A 19,369-nucleotide genomic window follows, 5' to 3' on the forward strand; every position below is an offset into this window, starting at 1 on the left:
CAGTGATACTTTTTCTTTAAATACTTTAAAACATTTTCATTTCTATATAATCTACTTTTTGTTACAATTATAAATGAATGTTTTTCTCCCATTATATTCTCTAGCTGTATAAATGGTATATTCTCTAGCTGTATAAATTATAAATGGGTATATTAATTTTATGTTATATTTGTACCCTTTACCAAATTGCCTTTTTGTTTGTGGCAGTCTTTTCCAATCGATTCTCTTTAGTATTTGAATGTATCATGAGCAAGTCCTAATTCCTGTTCCTCTTGTTCAATTTTTATAGTTCATTTTTTTTCCTAATCCCACTGGCTAATAGCTTCAGAAACTACTAAAGTATTGGTTACAGTCACCAATTTTGTATTTTTTTATATTAATGTTCCCAATCAAATATTATGTAGTCTTCTTGCTTGAGATATGTTTTATCATGTTAAAGTATCTATTCCAACTTTAATCAACAATGTACATAGAAAATTATCAAATTTTTTCAGCAATAACAGTGAGGGTAAAATATTAAAAAGATAAAAAACTGTCCTTTACAGTGATAAATGAAAAACATTAAAATTCTCCAATCAAACTAACTATGCAAGGACTTTTATGTTGTTCTTTTCTTGTTAAACAGTGAGAGCAAAATACATAAAAGTTACAAAATAACCTTCTCAGCATTTATGAGATAATCATAAGACATTCTTGGCCCTAGTAAAATACAGAATTTAACATAATATAGTCGCTCAGTCATGTCCGACTCTTTGCAAACCCATGGACTGTAGCCTGCCAGGCTTCTCTGTCCATCGGGATTCTCCAGGCAAGAATACTGGAATAGGTTGCCATGCCTTCCTCCAGAGGATCTTTCCAACTCAGGTATCAAACCCAGGTCTTCCACGTTGCAAGCAGATTCTTTACTGTCTGAGCCACCGAGGAAGCCCACAATATTTTCTATCAATACTAAATATTATGAACATAATATTAAAGCATGCTTGTAACTATAATCCAGAAACATATTAATAGAAGAGAAAAGTATAGGGGTTTCCATGGTGACTCAGTGGTAAAGAATCCACCTGTCAATGCAGGAGACATGAGTTCTATCCCTGATCCAGGAAGATTCCATATGTGGCAGAGTAACTAGGCCTGTGCACTACTATTACTGAGCCTGTGCTCTAGAGACCAGGACCCCGCAACTACTGAGCCCATGTGCCATAACTACTGAAGCTCACATACCCTAGAACCTGTGTTCCGCAACAAGAGAAGCCACAAGAAGTCCAGATACCACAGTGAAGAGAAGCCCTTGTTCTCCGCAACTAGAGAAAAGCCTGTGCAGCAACAAAGATCGAGGACAGCCAAAATAAAATAAATATTTGTAAAAATTAAAAAGCGCAATACATTAAATGGAGTTTGTATCAAAAATGCTATTATTTTATTTAGGACTTTGCATCAATATTCCTAAATAAGAATGGTTTAAAGCAGCAGCCTGTGAACTTTTTATGTAAGGAGCCAAATAGCAAATATTTCAGGCTTTGTAAGCCACAAACATGGCTTCTGCACACTTTTTTTTTTCTTTATGGTAAAAATTTTATTTACTATTTATAAATACATTGCAAGACAAACTTTTCAAAAATACTTTTTTTTTTCTCAAAAACTTAATTAAAAAAATAAAGGAAAGCTAATAGGTAGGCGGAACATCTTTGAGATCCCTTTGTGGGGGAGGGCTGTGTGCAGCATGGATCCAACCAGAGGCTGTAGAGGGGTGGCCAGGGACCCCTCCCTGCTCTCCTGCAGACTTGAGAGGGTGCCCCCGGGAGAGTGGCCGAGCCCCGTGCACAAGCCCCCTCCCTGCACACTTTTTTTTAAACAATCCTTTGAATTCAGTTCAGTTCAGTCACTCAGTCATGTCCGACTCTTTGCGACCCCATGAACTGCAGCACGTCAGGCCTCCCTGTCCATCACCAACTCCCAGAGTTCACTCAAACTCACATCCATCGAGTCAGTGATGCCATCCCACCATCTCATCCTCTGTTGTCCCCTTTTCCTCCTGCCCCCAATCCCTCCCAGCATCAGAGTCTTTTCCAATGAGTCAACTCTTCGCATGAGGTGGCCAAAGTACTGGAGTTTCAGCTTTAGCATCATTCCTTCCAATGAACACCAAGGACTGATCTCCTTTAGAATGGACTGGTTGGATCTCCTTGCAGTCCAAGGGACTCTCAAGAGTCTTCTCCAACACCACAGTTCAAAAGCATCAATTCTTCGGCGCTCAGCCTTCTTCACAGACCAACTCTCACATCCATACATGACCACAGGAAAAACCATAGCCTTGACGAGACGGACCTTTGTTGGCAATGTCTCTGCTTTTGAATATGCTATCTAGGTTGGTCATAACTTTCCTTCCAAGGAGTAAGCGTCTTTTAATTTCATGGCTGCAATCACCATCTGCAGTGATTTTGGAGCCCCAAAAATAAAGTCTGACACTGTTTCCACTGTTTCTCCATCTATTTCCCATGAAGTGATGGGGCCAGATGCCATGATCTTCGTTTTCTGAGTGTTGAGCTTTAAGCCAGCTTTTTCCCTCTCTCACTTTCATCAAGAGGCTTTTTAGTTCCTCTTCACTTTCTGCCATAAGGGTAGTGTCATCTGCATATCTGAGGTTATTGATATTTCTCCTGGCAATCTTGATTCCAGCTTGTGCTTCTTCCAGCCCAGCGCGTCTCATGATGTACTCTGCATGTAAGTTAAATAAGCAGGGTGACAATATACAGCCTTGATGTACTCCTTTTCCTATTTGGAACCAGTCTGTTGTTCCATGTCCAGTTCAAACTGTCACTTCCTGACCTGCATATAGGTTTCTCAAGAGGCAGGTCAGGTGGTCTGGTATTCCCATCTCTTTCAGAATTTTCCACAGTTTATTGTGATCCACACAATCAAAGGCTTTGGGATAGTCAATAAAGCAGAAATAGATATTTTTCTGGAACTCTCTTGCTTTTTCGATGATCCAGTGGATGTTGGCAATTTGATCTCTGGTTCCTCTGCCTATTCTAAAACCAGCTTGAACATCTGGAAGTTCATGGTTCACATATTTCTGAAGCCTGGCTTGGAGAATTTTGAGCATTACTTTACTAGCGTGTGAGATGAGTGTAATTGTGCGGTAGTTTAAGCATTCTTTGGCATTGCCTTTCTTTGGGATTGGAATGAAAACTGACCTTTTCCAGTCCTGTGGCCACTGCTGAGTTTTCCAAATTTGCTGACATATCAAGTGCAGCACTTTCACAATATCATCTTTCAGTATTTGAAATAGCTCAACTGGAATTCCTTAAGACTCTACAAATCATTTTTAGCTTGTGAGCTGTATAAAAATGGGCAAGATTTGGCCTTAATGCAATAGTCTATCAACAATATAAGCTTTCTTATATTGTGTTGGGTTCATAAAAATAACTAACGAAATATTAAATTTACCCTTTCTTTGAAAGATATATTTACTGGAAATATAATTTAATATTGTGAAAAAGTTTTTACAAAATTTAACAAAGGAATTAGGACTTCTAGCACATCAACTTTTAGTTTTATTGAAATGCATGTCACCAGTTGTATCATATGAAATAAGTGTCAGTGACCATAAAATATATATATATATTTATACATATATAAATACATATATATATACATATATATATGGTATAAAAAAAAAAAGTGCTCAAGTAGCTGCATTAAGCCCTTCAAGAATATTTCTCATCAAGTCTGCTGAAAAAAACCTGGTGCAGCTGTGAAGAGTGCGTATCACTGTGTGTCCCCATGAGAAAGCAGAAGTCTTTAAAACAAAGCCACAGAGTGGTACCTACCTCCATGCCTCCCAGTCGGTCTGCAGACCCTTCTCGGTAGGTGTTTAGGTATCCATCCACCAGGGTAGTTAGGTCAGACATCATTTCATCCAAGAGTACCAAGCGAAGAGGGAGCAGGTAGGTAGCTTCCAAAGCCAAAATTTTCAGCAAAGAAGGTGAAAGAGGTCGTGTGAACCACAGTTCTGGGTTTTCCTAGAGATATCAAAACAATTTTCTCAGAATCTTAAACAAAACTTTAAAGAATGGTTTATTTAAGTGTTGCTTAACTCCAATCCCCATTACTGTCATTTTCTTCAGTTATTACCTTCTACTTTCACACTATGGGTAGCCTTCTGATAATATACACACATACACAAACATACTGTGTGTATACATTTGAGTGTCAGTATGTAATGGGGGAAAAATGTGGGGGAGGGAGGGAGGGTATAAGGTGGACAGGGGGAGAGAGAGGGCTTGAGAGAGAGATCAGGGCTTCTCACGCAAAACTGGAAGCAGCAGGACTGATTATATGACCAAAACTGCAGCCAATATGATCATGACTTAAGTTTACATGCAAGGCTGTTAGAAGCTGAAGAAAATCTATCTAACTTTGGGAGAAGTAATTGGCATGATTTTTGTTCCAGTGCCTTAAGCCAAATTCCCAATAAAATCCCCTCTTATCCAACTTGAAAATTTATTTTAAAGTACTTTAACCAACAAATCTGGATGCTGGTCTTTTCCCACTTGAGACCACAAACTGCTCATATTTGAAACAACTAAGATTTTGGCAATGTCCATATGAAGACTCTGATGCTGGGAGGGGTTGGGGGCAGGAGGAGAAGGGGACGACAGAGGATGAGATGGCTGGATGGCATCACTGACTCGATGGACGTGAGTCTGAGTGAACTCTGGGAGTTGGTGAGGGACAGGGAGGCCTGGTGTGCTGCAGTTCATGGGGTCGCAAAGAGTCAGACATGACTGAGCGACTAATCTGATCTGATCTGATATGCTTTTCATAGAAGCTGTCATTTTTCTATATAAAATGCTAATAATCCCACTCACAAAGCACTTGAAAATATTAATGTCATATGAGACATACTTTAATACTCACTCGAATCCATTTTTGTCTCACTTCCAGAAAGGAGAGATGTTTAGGGGCTATTTTAAGGTGTCTGATTAAACTTTCCTGTAAAGTACTAATGCAGTTTGGAAGAAAGCCTCCCGTTTCCACGGAAAATTGAAGGACATCTGCTACCTGTGGCATTCAAAAAGAACAAACATACCAATTCATAGAATATATTACAGAGAGCTATCTCATGACAGAAATATATTTGGAGAAATGTCATTAAATACCATTTTTCCCAAGGACCCATGTGATAGACAATGCCATCAGAAAATTTTAAGTTGTTAGGTTAACTTATTCTTAGAAATTAGAAACAAAAAAAGGACCACGCAACTTTAATGTGTCCCTATTTTCTCTTCCACTTCTTTTAATTGCCTGCATTATGGTTATTTATTACTCTTTGGTGCCTTCAATGAATGGGGAAAGGAAAATAAAATTAAAGGATCACTTATACTTATTAGCAACTCTGGTAAAGTTTTGGTAAGGAAAGCTAATAAAATTAAGAATTATAATCATTATTTATCTGTGTGTGGTATGCTAAATAATGGCCCCTGAAGATATCTACATCCTAATTTCTAGACCTGTGAATATTATCATAAATGGCAAAATGGACTTTGCATCTGTGATTAGTTAAGGATACTGAGATAGGGAGATGAATTTGAATTATCTGGGTGGGCCCTAAACATAATCACAAATGTTCTTCTTATAAGATGAGGCAGAGGGAGATTTTATTACAGGCAGAGGAGAAGGTGACGTGATGACGAAAGAGGAGATTTGAGTGATATACTTGGAAGATGGAAGGAGTCACAAACCAAAGTACAGGCGAAAGCTGAAAAGGCAAGGAAACAGATTGTTCTCTCAGAGCCTCCAGAAGAAACCAGCCCTGAGGACACCCTGGCTTTCACCTGGTGAAAATGATTTCAGATGTCTGACCTCCAGAACTGTAGGAGAGTAAATTTATGTTTTAAGCCACAAAGTTTATGGTGATTAGTTACAATAGCAACAGAAAACTAATACACTGTGTTAAAGGAAGACAAATTGAAATAATTCTGAATTCCTGCTTCTTGAACTATGAAAATCTGAAAAGAAAAATATGGAAAGACATGCTAGGGATTTTCTGGTGGTCCAGTGGTTAAGACTTCGTCTTCTAATGCAGGGGATGAGGGTTTAATCCTCATTTAACCTTATTAAATATTTATTTAATATTTATTAAAAATAAATAACTTATTAAATATTAATAAGTATTCTTGCCTTGAGAATTCCATGGACAGAGGAGACCGACAGGCTATAGCTCATGGGGTCGCAAAGAGTTAAGACACAACTGAGCAACTGTCACTTTAACTGATACATGTGTGGTAAAGGCATAGACATGACTGTTCACCTCACAGTAAGAGTCCGTGTCAGATTTCCAAATGACCCCCAAATTGTTTGAGTTTCTGAATGTTATAGAGCTTAGAGCTTGCTTCTTACTTGAAAAATTCTGGAGCAAAATGAAGGGAAAAAAACCCTAAATACTTACAAATAACTTTTCTGCAGTGCTTCTACAGTTCACCAAATGTTCTCACATATTGTACAAACATATTACAGGATAAGTGGGCAGGAATGAGGCACACACAAAAAGACTTCAATAATTCATCAGACAATGCTTATTTTCTAAAGAAACCATATGTACAATGGATTGATTCTAGCATTTCCCTGCATGTACCTGGGTGTCAAAGACATTATTCAGCAAAATTCCATACTGATGAGAGAGGCAATCAGAAAGCCAACGACAATCATGAATAACCTAAGGAAATCAGAAGACAGAGTTATTAGAACCTTGTTATTACTCTTACTAGCAGATGAATCAGCTGATACACTCACCTTCAAAATTCTCTTGTCTTCTAATACCATCTGAAGTCCATTGTTGAAAGCACGACTTCCCAGAAGGAAAATGTCAAACAAGTAAACCCGGCTATTTGTGGCCACCTGCAATAGACCATCCAGACACATATTATAGGACAGAACTAGGGAAGAGGAAGACATGAAAGAAGGGGTCAAGAAAGACCTGAAAATAACATTTAATATCCACATTTTTAAAGTAAACAATACATACTCATTGACTCTTAGGGAAATAGGTTTAAATTTATCTTAAGTTAAAGAAAAAAACCCACACTGGGATCAACAAGTCCACATTGCTATTTTTCTTTCACACTGCTATATTTAAAATGGATAACAAACAAGGTCCTACTGCATAGCACAGGGAACTCTGCTCAATATTATATGGCAGCCTGGATGGGAGAGGAGTCTGGGAAGGAATGGAAACGTATATGTAGGACTGAGTCCCTTTGCTGTGCACCTGAAAATATAACATTGTTAATCAGCTACACTCCAATATAAAATTAAAAAGTTTTTTAAAAACCCACAAATACACCATCTCTGTGATCTTTCAAAAGAAAGAAAAGGACAAGTTGGTGGTTTGGCCTTTAGCTTTTTTCTTTTTCAATGTTTTATGTTTCACCTGTGGCATCCTAATATTCCGGAATATAGGTTTAAGGGGAACTAACATCAATAACACAAAATGCTATTTCTCTGAATTCCATAACATGCATGGTCATGTTAGGTGTTACATAAAATTACTCAGAAGATCCTTGTCCTCTAGCAGTTTAAAACAGGCTGGCACAAACGGTAGGATGTGAAATACTGTCACTTTGATCAATTTTATACAATTTTAAGAATTATAGGTTGTTTCTGATCATAAAAGTCACAAAGGTTATATAGATGTATAATGTACTGAGTCAAATAATAAAGGTAAGAACAGATCCAAATAGGTCTTGAGAGCCAGTTATGGGACAGGTGGACGGCATCTTTGTCATTTCAGGAGCTACTCTTGGTACAGTTACAATTACCAGGCCAACCAGGCACCCATTCTCAAATCTTTCACGTTGTTGCTAGAATGTGACACCTGAAATAGTCAATCTCTGCTCTTTCTCTACCTCTTTAATTATAAAAATTGAATAGATACATTATAGAAGCTTGGAAAATAATTCTTTGCTAGACTGTAAACTCTGTGAGAGAAGAGATTATGTCCAACTCACTACTTGTAACTGAAGCAACAACTAGAACAGAGCCAGGCCCACGGACGGCTGTTATCCATCTTTTCAGTGAATCAGTGCATCATGCAGTACAATACTCCCTTCCTTTTTTTCATATAAAAATGTATATGACTCTAATAATATGCATTCAGATCTATACCCTGCTTTTTTCTCTCATAAACTTTCAAACATTTTTCTATACTATATTTGTCAACTTTTGGCAGCCACATAAAATCTATCAAATATACTGTATTATCTCCTGTTAATTATTTAAGTGGCTTCTGACTTTTCATCACTATAAATGCTGTCAAGATGAACAGGTTCACACAGAATTTTTTCTCCATGTTTTGAATTATTTAGGATAGATTCCCAGAAACAAACATGAGAAGTGTGCCAAATGATAAAAAAAAAAAAAAAAACACCTTTATGACTCTAAACAAATATTTGCTACCTTCACCTTAGGACACAATGTTATATTTGAAAATATTTGACCACAGATGAAGGTTAAACATTTAAATAATTTAAAGAAAAGCAGTGGGAAATACTGACAGAAAGAAAGCAGATTAGGAAAAACAGAACAGACAAAGAAACACAAAATGAAAATAAAGGTTTAGGAACTGAAGGTGCCATATACTAAGAAAAGTGAGGAGCTAGAAATAAGGTGATGGGCTGAAGGTCTGTATAAGTAAGTCTCTAAGTTACCCCTTTCCATTCCCACGGAGGACAGAAGATATATTCTCTGGATAAATCCAACGAGAGAGGCTCTAGGGTTGGGAATATAAGATATAGAAGAGGGCAGGGGGTTGGTAATGGAGTCAGAAATGAGTCTGCACACTGAATTCTGAGCCTCCAGGCCTCTTCCCTTGTAGCTTCCAGCTTTACATCACCAGCTGGCATTGGAACAAGAGGATAGAGGGCTCCAGGGAAGATGGCTTCAAGACAAAAATGCAGCCCAGGTTATCAGAATAGATGTAAGCAGCATATTGAAAAGCAGAGACATTACTTTGCCAACTAAGGTCCGTCTAGTCAAGGCTATGGTTTTTCCAGTGGTCATGTATGGATGTGAGAGTTGGACTGTGAAGAAAACTGAGCGCTGAAGAATTGATGCTTTTGAACTGTGGTGTTGGAGAAGACTCTTGAGAGTCCCTTGGACTGCAAGGAGATCCAACCAGTCCATCCTAAAAGAGATCAGTCCTGGGATTTCTTTGTAAGGAATGATGCTAAAGCTGAAACTCCAGTATTTTGGCGACCTCATGCGAAGAGTTGACTCATTGGAAAAGACTCTGATGCTGGGAGGGATTGGGGGCAGGAGGAGAAGGGGACGACAGAGGATGAGATGGCTGGATGGCATCACTGACTCAATGGACGTGAGTCTCAGTGAACTCCGGGAGATGGTGATAGACAGGGAGGCCTGGCGTGCTGCAATTCATGGGGTCGCAAAGAGTCAGACACGACTGAGCAACTGAACTGAATTGAACTGAACTGAAGATGGCAATTATCAATTCTATGAAAAACAAAAAGTTGGGCAAGAAAAGAATAATCTTACTGGCTCAACAAGGAGCAATGGTTACATAGTCATAATCACATACAGCCTGAATCCTGTCTTAGTCAAAAATTGGGATATAAATTCCCCCACCAAAAAAAAAAAAAAACACTCCACCAGAAACACTACTTTAAAAAGACACACAACCCAATGTTCAAAGCAGTATTATTTACAACAGGTTATTACCTGGAAATAACCTAAGTGTTCATCAACAGGTGAAAGGAAAAAAAAGTGGTGGGAGACACACCCATACACACACAATGGAATACTACTCAGTTATAAAAAAGAACACACTTTTGTTATTCACAGCAACATGGAGGGGCCTGGAAGGCATGAACAGACACAGAAAGAGAAATACTGTAGGATATCACTTACATGTGGAACCTAAAAAATACAACAAACTAGTGAATATAACAACAAAAAAAGTCAACTCACAAATACAGAGAACAAACTAGTGGGGGAATATAGGGGTAGAGGAGGAGGAGGTACAAACTATTGGGTGTAATATAGGCTTAAGAACATATTGTACAACATGGGGAATACAGCCAACAATTTTGTAATAACTGTAAGTAGAAAGTAACCTTTAAAAATTATATAAAAATATGGGTTTCTCTGGTGGCTCAGTGGTAAAGAATTCGCCTGCCAATATAGGAGACACAGGTTCAGTCCCTGATCCAGGAAGATCCCACAAACTGAGGAGCAACTAAGACTGTACATCACAATTATTGAGCCTGTGCTCTAGAGTTTGGGAGCCGCAATGACTTAGCCCACTTGCGTTAGCCCAGGCTCCATAAGAAGAAAAAGCACCACGGAAAAAAAAGCCTATGCACCACAACTAGAGCGTAGTCCCTGCTTGCCACAACGAAAGAAAAGCCCATGCAGCAGTGAGGCCCCAATACAGCCAAATTAAATAAATTAATCAAATTATTTTTAAAAAATCAGTTGTATTATTATAAAAAGTTATATGCTGCTGCTGCTAAGTTGCTTCAGTCGTGTCCGACTCTGTGTGACCCCATAGATGGCAGCCCATCAGGCTCTGCCATCCCAGGGATTCTCCAGGCAAGAACACTGGAGTGGGTTGCCATTTCCTTCTCCAATGCATGAAAGCGAAAAGTGAAAGTGAAGTCACTCAGTCGTGTCCGACTCTTCGAGACCCCATGGATGGCAGCCCACCTGGCTCCTCTGTCTATGGGATTCTCCAGGAAAGAGTACTGGAGTGGGTTGCCATTGCCTTTTCTGGAAAAAGTTATATAAAAATAAAAATTCTTAAAATTGGGATATAGCTACATTGGTAGGCTCTATGGAATGTGGGTGTTATAGAGAGCAAAATCTTTATTTCACATAATAAAAGTTAATAATTTGTAAAACTAATAAAGAGAACAATGACAAATTATTAGAAAAAGGAAAACAGAAATATTTCAATATGTTAAAAGTCGCTGCCTCTGTATTTGTGTGTCTGGTTCCCTGGTTTTTGAGGCTGCTACCAGAGGATGCCCCTGGATGGCATGGCTCTGGTGCTGGGGTGGCTTGTATTTGTGGGTCCTACAGGACTGTGGCAACTGGAGGGCCAGTTCTTGGCAGGCTACCACAACCCCCACCCAGGGCACTGCACAGACAGTGAATGGGGGCACATGCTCCAGTCCTTCTGTGAAGGAGAGCTCTTTGCCTGTCCTGGAGCTTCAGCCTGAGGGGCAGGTTCCAGGGTTGGTACACTTTAGTGGACTATGGAGCTGCTCTCAAGGAACATAAGCTGGGGACTCCATCTCTACACTTTCCTTCACTCCAGCTTGCCGATGTCACCCAGAAAAGTGCTAATACACTCATCCAGAACCCTGATTTCTGTAACTGCCATGCAGGGGACATCTCCAGATTTTCCAGCTCTACTGGCCAGCAAGGTTTATGCCTGTGGTCCCATCAGTTCAGTTCAGTTGCTCAGTTGGGTCCGACTCTTTGCGACCCCACGAACCTCAGCACACCAGGCCTCCCTGTCCATCACGAACTCCCAGAGTCTACCCAAACCCATGTCCATTGAGTCGGTGATGCCATCCAACCATCTTATCCTCTGTCGTCTCCTTCTTCTCCTGCCCTCAATCTTCCCCAGCATCAGGGTCTTTTCAAATGAGTCAGCTCTTCACATCAGGTGGCCAAAGTATTGGAGTTTCAGCTTCAACATCATTCCTTCCGATGAACACCCAGGACTGATCTCTTTTAGGATGGACTGGTTGGATCTCCTTGCAGTCCAAGGGACTCTCAAGAGTCTTCTCCAACACCATAGTTCAAAAGCATCAATTCTTCGGTGCTCGATTTTTTTTATAGTCCAACTCTCACATCCATACATGACCACTGGAAAAACCATAGCCTTGACTAGATGGACCTTTGTTGACAAAGTAATGTCTCTGCTTTTTAATATGCTGTCTATATTTGTCATAACTTTTCTCCCAAGGAGTAAGTGTCTTTTAATTTCATGGATGCAATCACCATCTGCAGTGATTTTGGAGCCCCCAGAAATAAAGTCTGACACTGTTTCCACTGTTTTCCCATCTATTTGCGATGAAGTGATGGGACCAGACGACATGATCTTCGTTTTCTGAATGTTGAGCTTTAAGCCAACTTTTTCACTCTCCACTTTCACTTTCATCAAGAGGCTCTTTAGTTCTTCTTCGCTTTCTGCCATAAGGGTGGTGTCATCTGCATATCTGAGGTTATTGATATTTCTCTCAGCAATCTTGATTCCAGCTTGTGCTCCATCCAGCCCAGCGTTTCTCATGATGTGGTCCCATAGGACTGTATATATTTGCATACTTTAAAAAGCTGATGGCCAAGTGTCTCACTTTCAGTCGCCCTGAGTCAGTGTGCTGAGATCATCTCCATGGGGACACTGACAGGTCTTGGGATATCCTCAACTACTGGGAGTTATTAAAAGTATAACAGGCTGCTTAGACAGCAAAGAGGTTTGAAAGACAACTAGAAGCTGAGGCAGAGTTGAATAACAAGGTAGGCTGATGAAAGTCTTCATTCAAAAGATGGAGGACATTGGTTGGGAATTCAGCTGGCTTTTTTGGTCCATTCCCCCTTTAAATACCAACCCATGGGGCCTGAGTGGTGAAGAACCCACCTGCCAATGCAGGAAACTAAGAGATAAGGCTTCAATTCTTGGTTCAGGAAAATCTCCTGGAGGAGGGCATGGCAACCCACTCCAGTATTCTTGCCTGGAGAATCCCATGGACAGGAGAGCCTGGCAGGTTACAGTTCACAGGGTCACAAAGAGTCAGACACGACTGAAGCGATTTAGCACACACACCCCTTAAATACTGATGCTGCTGAGTTTGATCCAAACATGGTTACCCATCCTCTAGCTATTCAAGGCTCAGTACAAACTTCTTTGGATACAATAGAGACCCTCATCTGACATCTCCTTGATTCAGGAAAATGAAAATAATGTGGCAGAAATCTACTGTGGAAAGTTACCAACCAGAAGGAAAGATAAGAAATTCTCTATATATCTAAGGCAAGAGAACAAAGCTGAGAAAGAAGACCTTAAGTAGAGTCTATGAGACATCACCGATGATTATAAAGCTCTTTCCTTTTGAAAATAATAAACTGAGTATGAGGAAACTGAAAGACATTCCAAACTAGTTACAGGACAGCAACACTGGAGTGACATGAAAAGACAATCACAATAAATTTACTGGTGAATCTACAATTATTTCAAAAGTTTGAAGAACTCTCTCACCTGAAGCCAACATAGTTTCCCATGACGACACACATTAGCTCCTTCTGCTGCCACACTCAGGACACTTTGCTTCTTGATGTGGAGCATCTGGTGAGAAAAGGCAGAAAATAAAAATCTCCAGGAAATAAATGCTACAATTATGACATCATGAATGGCACAAGTAAAATTGCTATAAATAAACAAATTGGATCATACTTTTTAAACTTACAAAATCCCAAACACATTTGCTTCATGCACACACACACACACACACACACACACACGTCATACTGAATACCTCTGATCTTTTCAGTGTTCACAGTTATTCCACAACTGGAAAATAAATCATTCCTATCGCAAATGCTAATAAGAGTTGAAAACTCAGATACCTTTTGTCACCACTGATGTTACAGTAAACAATTTCTAGTCCTTATGGCAAGATTCTTCATGCAAAAAACAGCAAACTAATACAGGGCAACTTACTGTACCAAAAGGGAACTCAAACGGTGGCTGAGTCTCACAGTATCTACTGCTCAGAATGAGAAAAACACAGACTCAACAGATCCTTTAAAGTCTTGGATTCATTAAATTACTCAAAACTGAAATAAGAGTATCCCCAAAACACACATGGGTCCTCTTATTAAATCTACAATCTTATATTTCAAAACATTATACAATTCTAAAATCCCTACTCCATAATCCATGAAAATATCTATATGGCACAAGATTCTCCCCATTTTACAGGTAGAAAATTAGTCAAGAATAGAAGGGCAAAGCAATGTACACTAGCACAATATCTTTCTTTTTAGAGCATAAAGTTTTCTATACTCTGAGTATCTTTCATCAATGATTAAAAAAGGGGACTGAATTTCAGTTCCATTCTCAATCAACAAGAAGGCTGCAAAACCAGGAACAAAGGCTGTATTTCCCTATTGATAAGAATTTCCAACCAGCTCTTTAAATTTCCAGAGCAATAAGGTTCTCATCTTATTTTTTGCTGCTGTCATGTATCCTTTAAAGCATCTGTTGATATATTAAAAAATTCTTATAACAATTAAAATGACAACAGAATAGATATTTCTCTAAAGAAAATATACAATGGGAAAAGAATCTCAAAAAAAAACCAAACAAGTAGATATATGTAGAACCGATTTACTTTATTGTACACCTGAAATTAACACAACATTGTAAGTCAACTATACTCCAGTAAAAATTTGTTAAAAATAGCCAATAAGCACATGAAAATATGGTTAATGCTATTAGCCTTTGCTGCTGCTGCTATGTCACTTCAGTCATGTCCGACTCTGTGCTACCCCATAGATGGCAGCCCACCAGGCTCCCCCGTCCCTGGGATTCTCCAGGCAAGAACACTGGAGTGGGTTGCCGTTTCCTTCTCCAATCCATGAAAGTGAAAAGTGAAAGTGAAGTCACTCAGTCGTGTCCGACTCTTAGCGACCCCATGGACTGCAGCCCACCAGGCTCCTCCATCCATGGGATTTTCCAGGCAAGAGTACTGGAGTGGGTTGCCATTGCCTTCTCTACTAGCCTTTAGGGAAATGCAAATCAAAACCAGAAAGATGTATTATTACTTCATACCACTAGGATGGCTATAATTAAAATGACAGATAATAAGTGTAGGTGAGCATGTGGAGAAACTGGAACCCCCATGTCCTGCTGGTAGGAAAGTAAAATGGTGCAGCAGCTTTGCAAAACAGTACTGGCCAATCCTCAAAGAGTTAAACACAGAATCATTATATGAACCAGCAACTCCACTTTAATTATCTATCCAGGAGAAATGGAAACATATGCCCACACAAAGACTTGTACAATGTGTGTTCACAGCAGCATTATTCATAACAGCCAAAAAGTAAAAACAACCCAAGTGTCCCTCAAATGGTGAAAGGATAAATGAAATCTGGTATATCTATACAAAGGAATATTATTTGGCAACAAAAATAAATGAAATACCAATATGTGCTATAACACAGAATTTGAAAGTATTATTCTAGGTGAAAGAAGCCAAACCAATCACAAATAACCATACATTGTATGATCTCATTTATATGAAGTATCCTAAACAAGCAAATTCACAGAGGCAGAAAATAGATGAGTGGTTGCCAGGGGCTAGGGGACTGAGGAGGGATTGGAGGTATTGGTTAGGAATATGGGGTTTCCTTTTGGGATATTAAAAATGTTCTAAAATTCATTTTGGTAATGGATGTACAATTCTGTGAATATGCTAAGAGCTGGTGAAGCATACATTTTAAATTGTCAAATTTTATGGCATGTGAATTATATCTCAATAAAGCTGTTAAAAAAAAAAGAATCTAGTTGAAAGTTAACGCTCCATTAAAAAATATACCTGGGCATACATGAGCATAAGCTTGCATCTAAACAGAAAAACCTAATGACTTCCCTGACGTCTGTCTGTGAATCATAACCTAGGCTGAATAGTTACTGCCATATGTCAAATTAATGAATCGTAAAGAAATTGCCTAAACAGAGATCCAGTCTTTTTAAAATATAAGTAAAAAATTTTATGACTCTCCTCTAAAACTGCCAATGACTCTCTATCTTACTCAAGTCAAACTTGAAATCCTTATGTCTAAAAATCCCTACCTGATCTGCTTCCTGCCCACTTCCATTTCTTAACACTCTTTCACTGTGGTCCTGCCACAAGGACCTCCCTGCAGCCTCTGCATACAAGTCAAGTGTGTTTCAGCTACAGGGCCTTAGCTCTTGCTAATCATGCCTTCTTTAACTTTTTTACCTATTTATCCGCATGATTAGCTCCCTTACTTCTTTTAAGGTTTCTGCTTCACTGTCACCTCTTCACAGAGGTTTTCTGTCTACCCTAAATAAAATAGGAGCTCCTTAACATTCTATTCACCCTACTATACTTTTGTTTTCTTTATAGCATTTATCATCAATTGACATATAATTATTTATTTTCTTGCATTAAAATAAGCTCCTTCAGGGCTGGAACTTTTTGTTTTTTTCTGTTTTTCATATAGAATTCTTAAAATTAATTTTTGGTCATGCTGAGTCTTCACTGCTGCCTTTGGGCTTTCTCTAGCTGCAGTGCTTGGGCTTCTCACTGCATGGGCTTCTCTTGCACAGGCTCTAGGTGAGCAGAATTCAGCAGTTGCTGCACACAGGCTTAGTAGTTGCGGCTCTCGGGCCCTACAGGGTATGCTCAGTATTGTGGCGAATGGGCTTACTCTAACACACTTAGAATCTTCCTGGACCAGGGATCAAACATTGGGACCATGTCCCAACATTGGCAGGCAGATTTTCATCTGCTGCACCACTGGGAAAGTCCTGGAATTTTATCATTATTTTATCCCAGACCTCAGAACAATGCCTGGCACAAAGCAGGCACTCAGATATTCTGTTAAATTATTAGGGAAAACAGTTATCTTACAATAAGAGAAAAATGTATGAGACATAGACATGATACCCATTTGCAGACAATACTGAGGATGACTAAGGGCAATACTTACTGCAGCACCAAACTTCTGCTGGAACTGATCAATGACTGTGTATGTCACCTCCTCTTCCTCTACAGGAGAACAATATTATATATATTTGTCTTCTTTAGCAACCGAATAGCCCTCCCACTAATTTTAGCCATACTCCTAAACTCCAACTCAACTGCAACTCAAATGTCTAGAACTACTGAGACTATGTCTAGAATACTGAGAACTATTTCATTATCACCTGTATCAGTCCATCCCACTATTAGCATCTGACTTGTCAACTGAGAATAAACAAAAGCCCCAGTGATCATAATCTCATGAAGTGAAATATTTACTCATTTCCTGTGATAATCCATGTTTCCCTCATCGTTTATGTTTTGAATATTTCAAGACAAGTACTTCCTTTTTTAAAAAATTTTTATACAATTGTTAAAGGTTACACTCCATTTAAAGTTATTACAAAATAGTGACTGTATTCCCCAGTGTTGTACATATATCCTTATAGCCTATCTTACAACACAATAATTAGTACCTCCCATTCCCCCACCCATATATCACTCCCTAAACTGGTAACCATTAGTTTGTGTTCTGTATCCATGAATCCACTTCTTTTTTGTTATATTCACTAGTTTGCTGTAATTTTTAGATTCCACATATGTGATATCATACAGTATTTAAGGTGTTCCTATATTGGGCACATATATATTTATATTATATCTTCTTCCTAGATTGATCCCTTGACCATTATGTAGTGCCCTTTTTTGTCTCTTAAAACAGTGTTTGTTTTAAAGTCTACTTTGTCTCATATGAGTATTGCTATTCCAACTTTCTTTTGATTTTCATTGTTGTGTAATACTGTCTTCCATCCCCCCATACAGTATTTAAGACATATGCTTTCTAAAAGCACATTCATAATAAAAAGTAGCATTTTAAAATAAATTAGTTCTGGTAATGGGCCAATGTCCACATATTTGGAATTCTTTGGATCCTGAAAATTATTTTTCTAATTATATAATTTAAAATATTAGAGGTATAGCATAACATATACTAATGTATATGTTACATTAGTAACACATACACAGGAGGAAATCTTTGTGACTTTGAGTTAGGAAAGATTTCTTAGATATGACATCAATAGCACAATCCATAAAAGAAAGAAAATGGATAAACTGTACATCAAAGTTTAATATGTCTTCTCTTCAAGAGATTCTTTAAGAGAATGAAAAGGCAAAGCGTAGACTTGTAGAAAATATTTGCAAAGCATGTATTTGAGAAAAGACTTGTATCCAGAATATACATAAAAAAAAAACTTCCAGCACTGAATAATAAGAGAACAATCAAATAATAAAATAAACAAGATATGAATAGACATTCACCAAAAATGTTCAGATGTCAAATAAGCATATTAAAAAATCCTCAACATCCTTAGTCATTAGGGAAATGAAAAAAACAACCAACCAACTTCCAATGGTTTCTCTTCTCACTGCAGAGTAAAAACCAAGTCCTTTTAATGATCAACAAAATCTTCCATGATCCACTCACCCCACCTCATCCCAAATTGTTCTCCTTACTCCAGCCATACTCATTTCCTTACTGTCCCTTCAAATCGTGGGATAGTCCTCTTTCAGGCCTTTGCATTTATTCATTATTTATGCCTAAAAACCAGTTCCTCCGATATTCATACATTTTGATCCCTCACTTCCTTCAAGATTTTACTTTAAATGTCACCATTTCATTGAGACCTTTTCTGGACACCCCAAAATTGTAAAAGCACCCTTTTCACACATTTCTTCTCTTTCATTTTTTTTTCTACTTAACATGTGGCACCAGCAAACTAAAAAGTATACTAATTTATCTTATTTAGTGTGTTTCATGAACCATAACTCAAGGAGTGTAGTATCCCCAGTGTCTGGCAGATAGTGTGCACGCAAATATTAAATAAACAAATGAATCGTGATCTTTTATCTTAATTTGGACCCTAGAAACAATGTCCTAGCTGAGAGTTCCATATAGGACTCTGATATTGGTTTATATACCAACTCTGAAGAACTCTGAATCACAAAAAAGGGCTAGAAAATTCAGAGCCCTAGTACTCACCAGATGGGCTGTACTTGAAGTCATTCAGAAGAGAGGTTATTGGCACCTCAGGGGCAGGAGAAGCAGGCTTACGTACATTTAGGTCTTCATCTTTTATTGTATCCATCTTGGTTCTTTCTGTATTTAGACTATACTTACAAAAAACAACACTTAGGTGAACTTGTTCTTTGTTGTTAATGCCATACACACATCAGTGGTAAGGACTCTGGACCTTTCATAAAGAACCCATTTATCCACTGCTTACACTGATTTGAAGATACCATCTACCTGTTTCTTCATTTTAGGAACTACACAACTAGTGAATTAGAGTTAAGGTTTCCTACTCTAATGTGTATATTTGGGTAACATCATAATTAAGAAAATCATTCCATCATACCTAACAGACGAAGCCTTTTCTCTTACTGCACCTTGTTCCACTTCATCCAGTAGTTCCACTGTAAAATAACCAGATGGATTTCAACAGGGCTTCCAACCTGAAAGCAGTTACTACTCCTCTCACCCACATCCACAGTTTGATTATGTAACACAGACA

General features: G+C 38.5%; 1 protein-coding gene across 4 annotated transcripts in view; it reads right to left on the minus strand.

Moving 5' to 3' along the window:
- EXD1 (exonuclease 3'-5' domain containing 1) overlaps positions 1-19,369 on the minus strand; it is a 42,295-nt gene that overhangs the window by 7,435 nt on the left and 15,491 nt on the right. For all 4 annotated transcript variants that reach the window (XM_061430815.1, XM_061430816.1, XM_061430813.1 and 1 more), the window contains 8 exons: positions 19,214-19,271; positions 18,838-18,965; positions 16,765-16,823; positions 13,283-13,369; positions 6,796-6,900; positions 6,638-6,718; positions 4,921-5,064; positions 3,831-4,022 (listed from right to left, as the gene is read on the minus strand). In XM_061430815.1, the coding sequence (XP_061286799.1) occupies positions 3,831-4,022; positions 4,921-5,064; positions 6,638-6,718; positions 6,796-6,900; positions 13,283-13,369; positions 16,765-16,823; positions 18,838-18,965; positions 19,214-19,271 (854 nt within the window). The remainder of the gene's footprint in view (positions 1-3,830; positions 4,023-4,920; positions 5,065-6,637; positions 6,719-6,795; positions 6,901-13,282; positions 13,370-16,764; positions 16,824-18,837; positions 18,966-19,213; positions 19,272-19,369) is intronic.

The sequence above is a fragment of the Bos javanicus genome, chromosome 10, assembly GCF_032452875.1.
Source record: "Bos javanicus breed banteng chromosome 10, ARS-OSU_banteng_1.0, whole genome shotgun sequence".
NCBI lineage: Eukaryota > Metazoa > Chordata > Mammalia > Artiodactyla > Bovidae > Bos > Bos javanicus.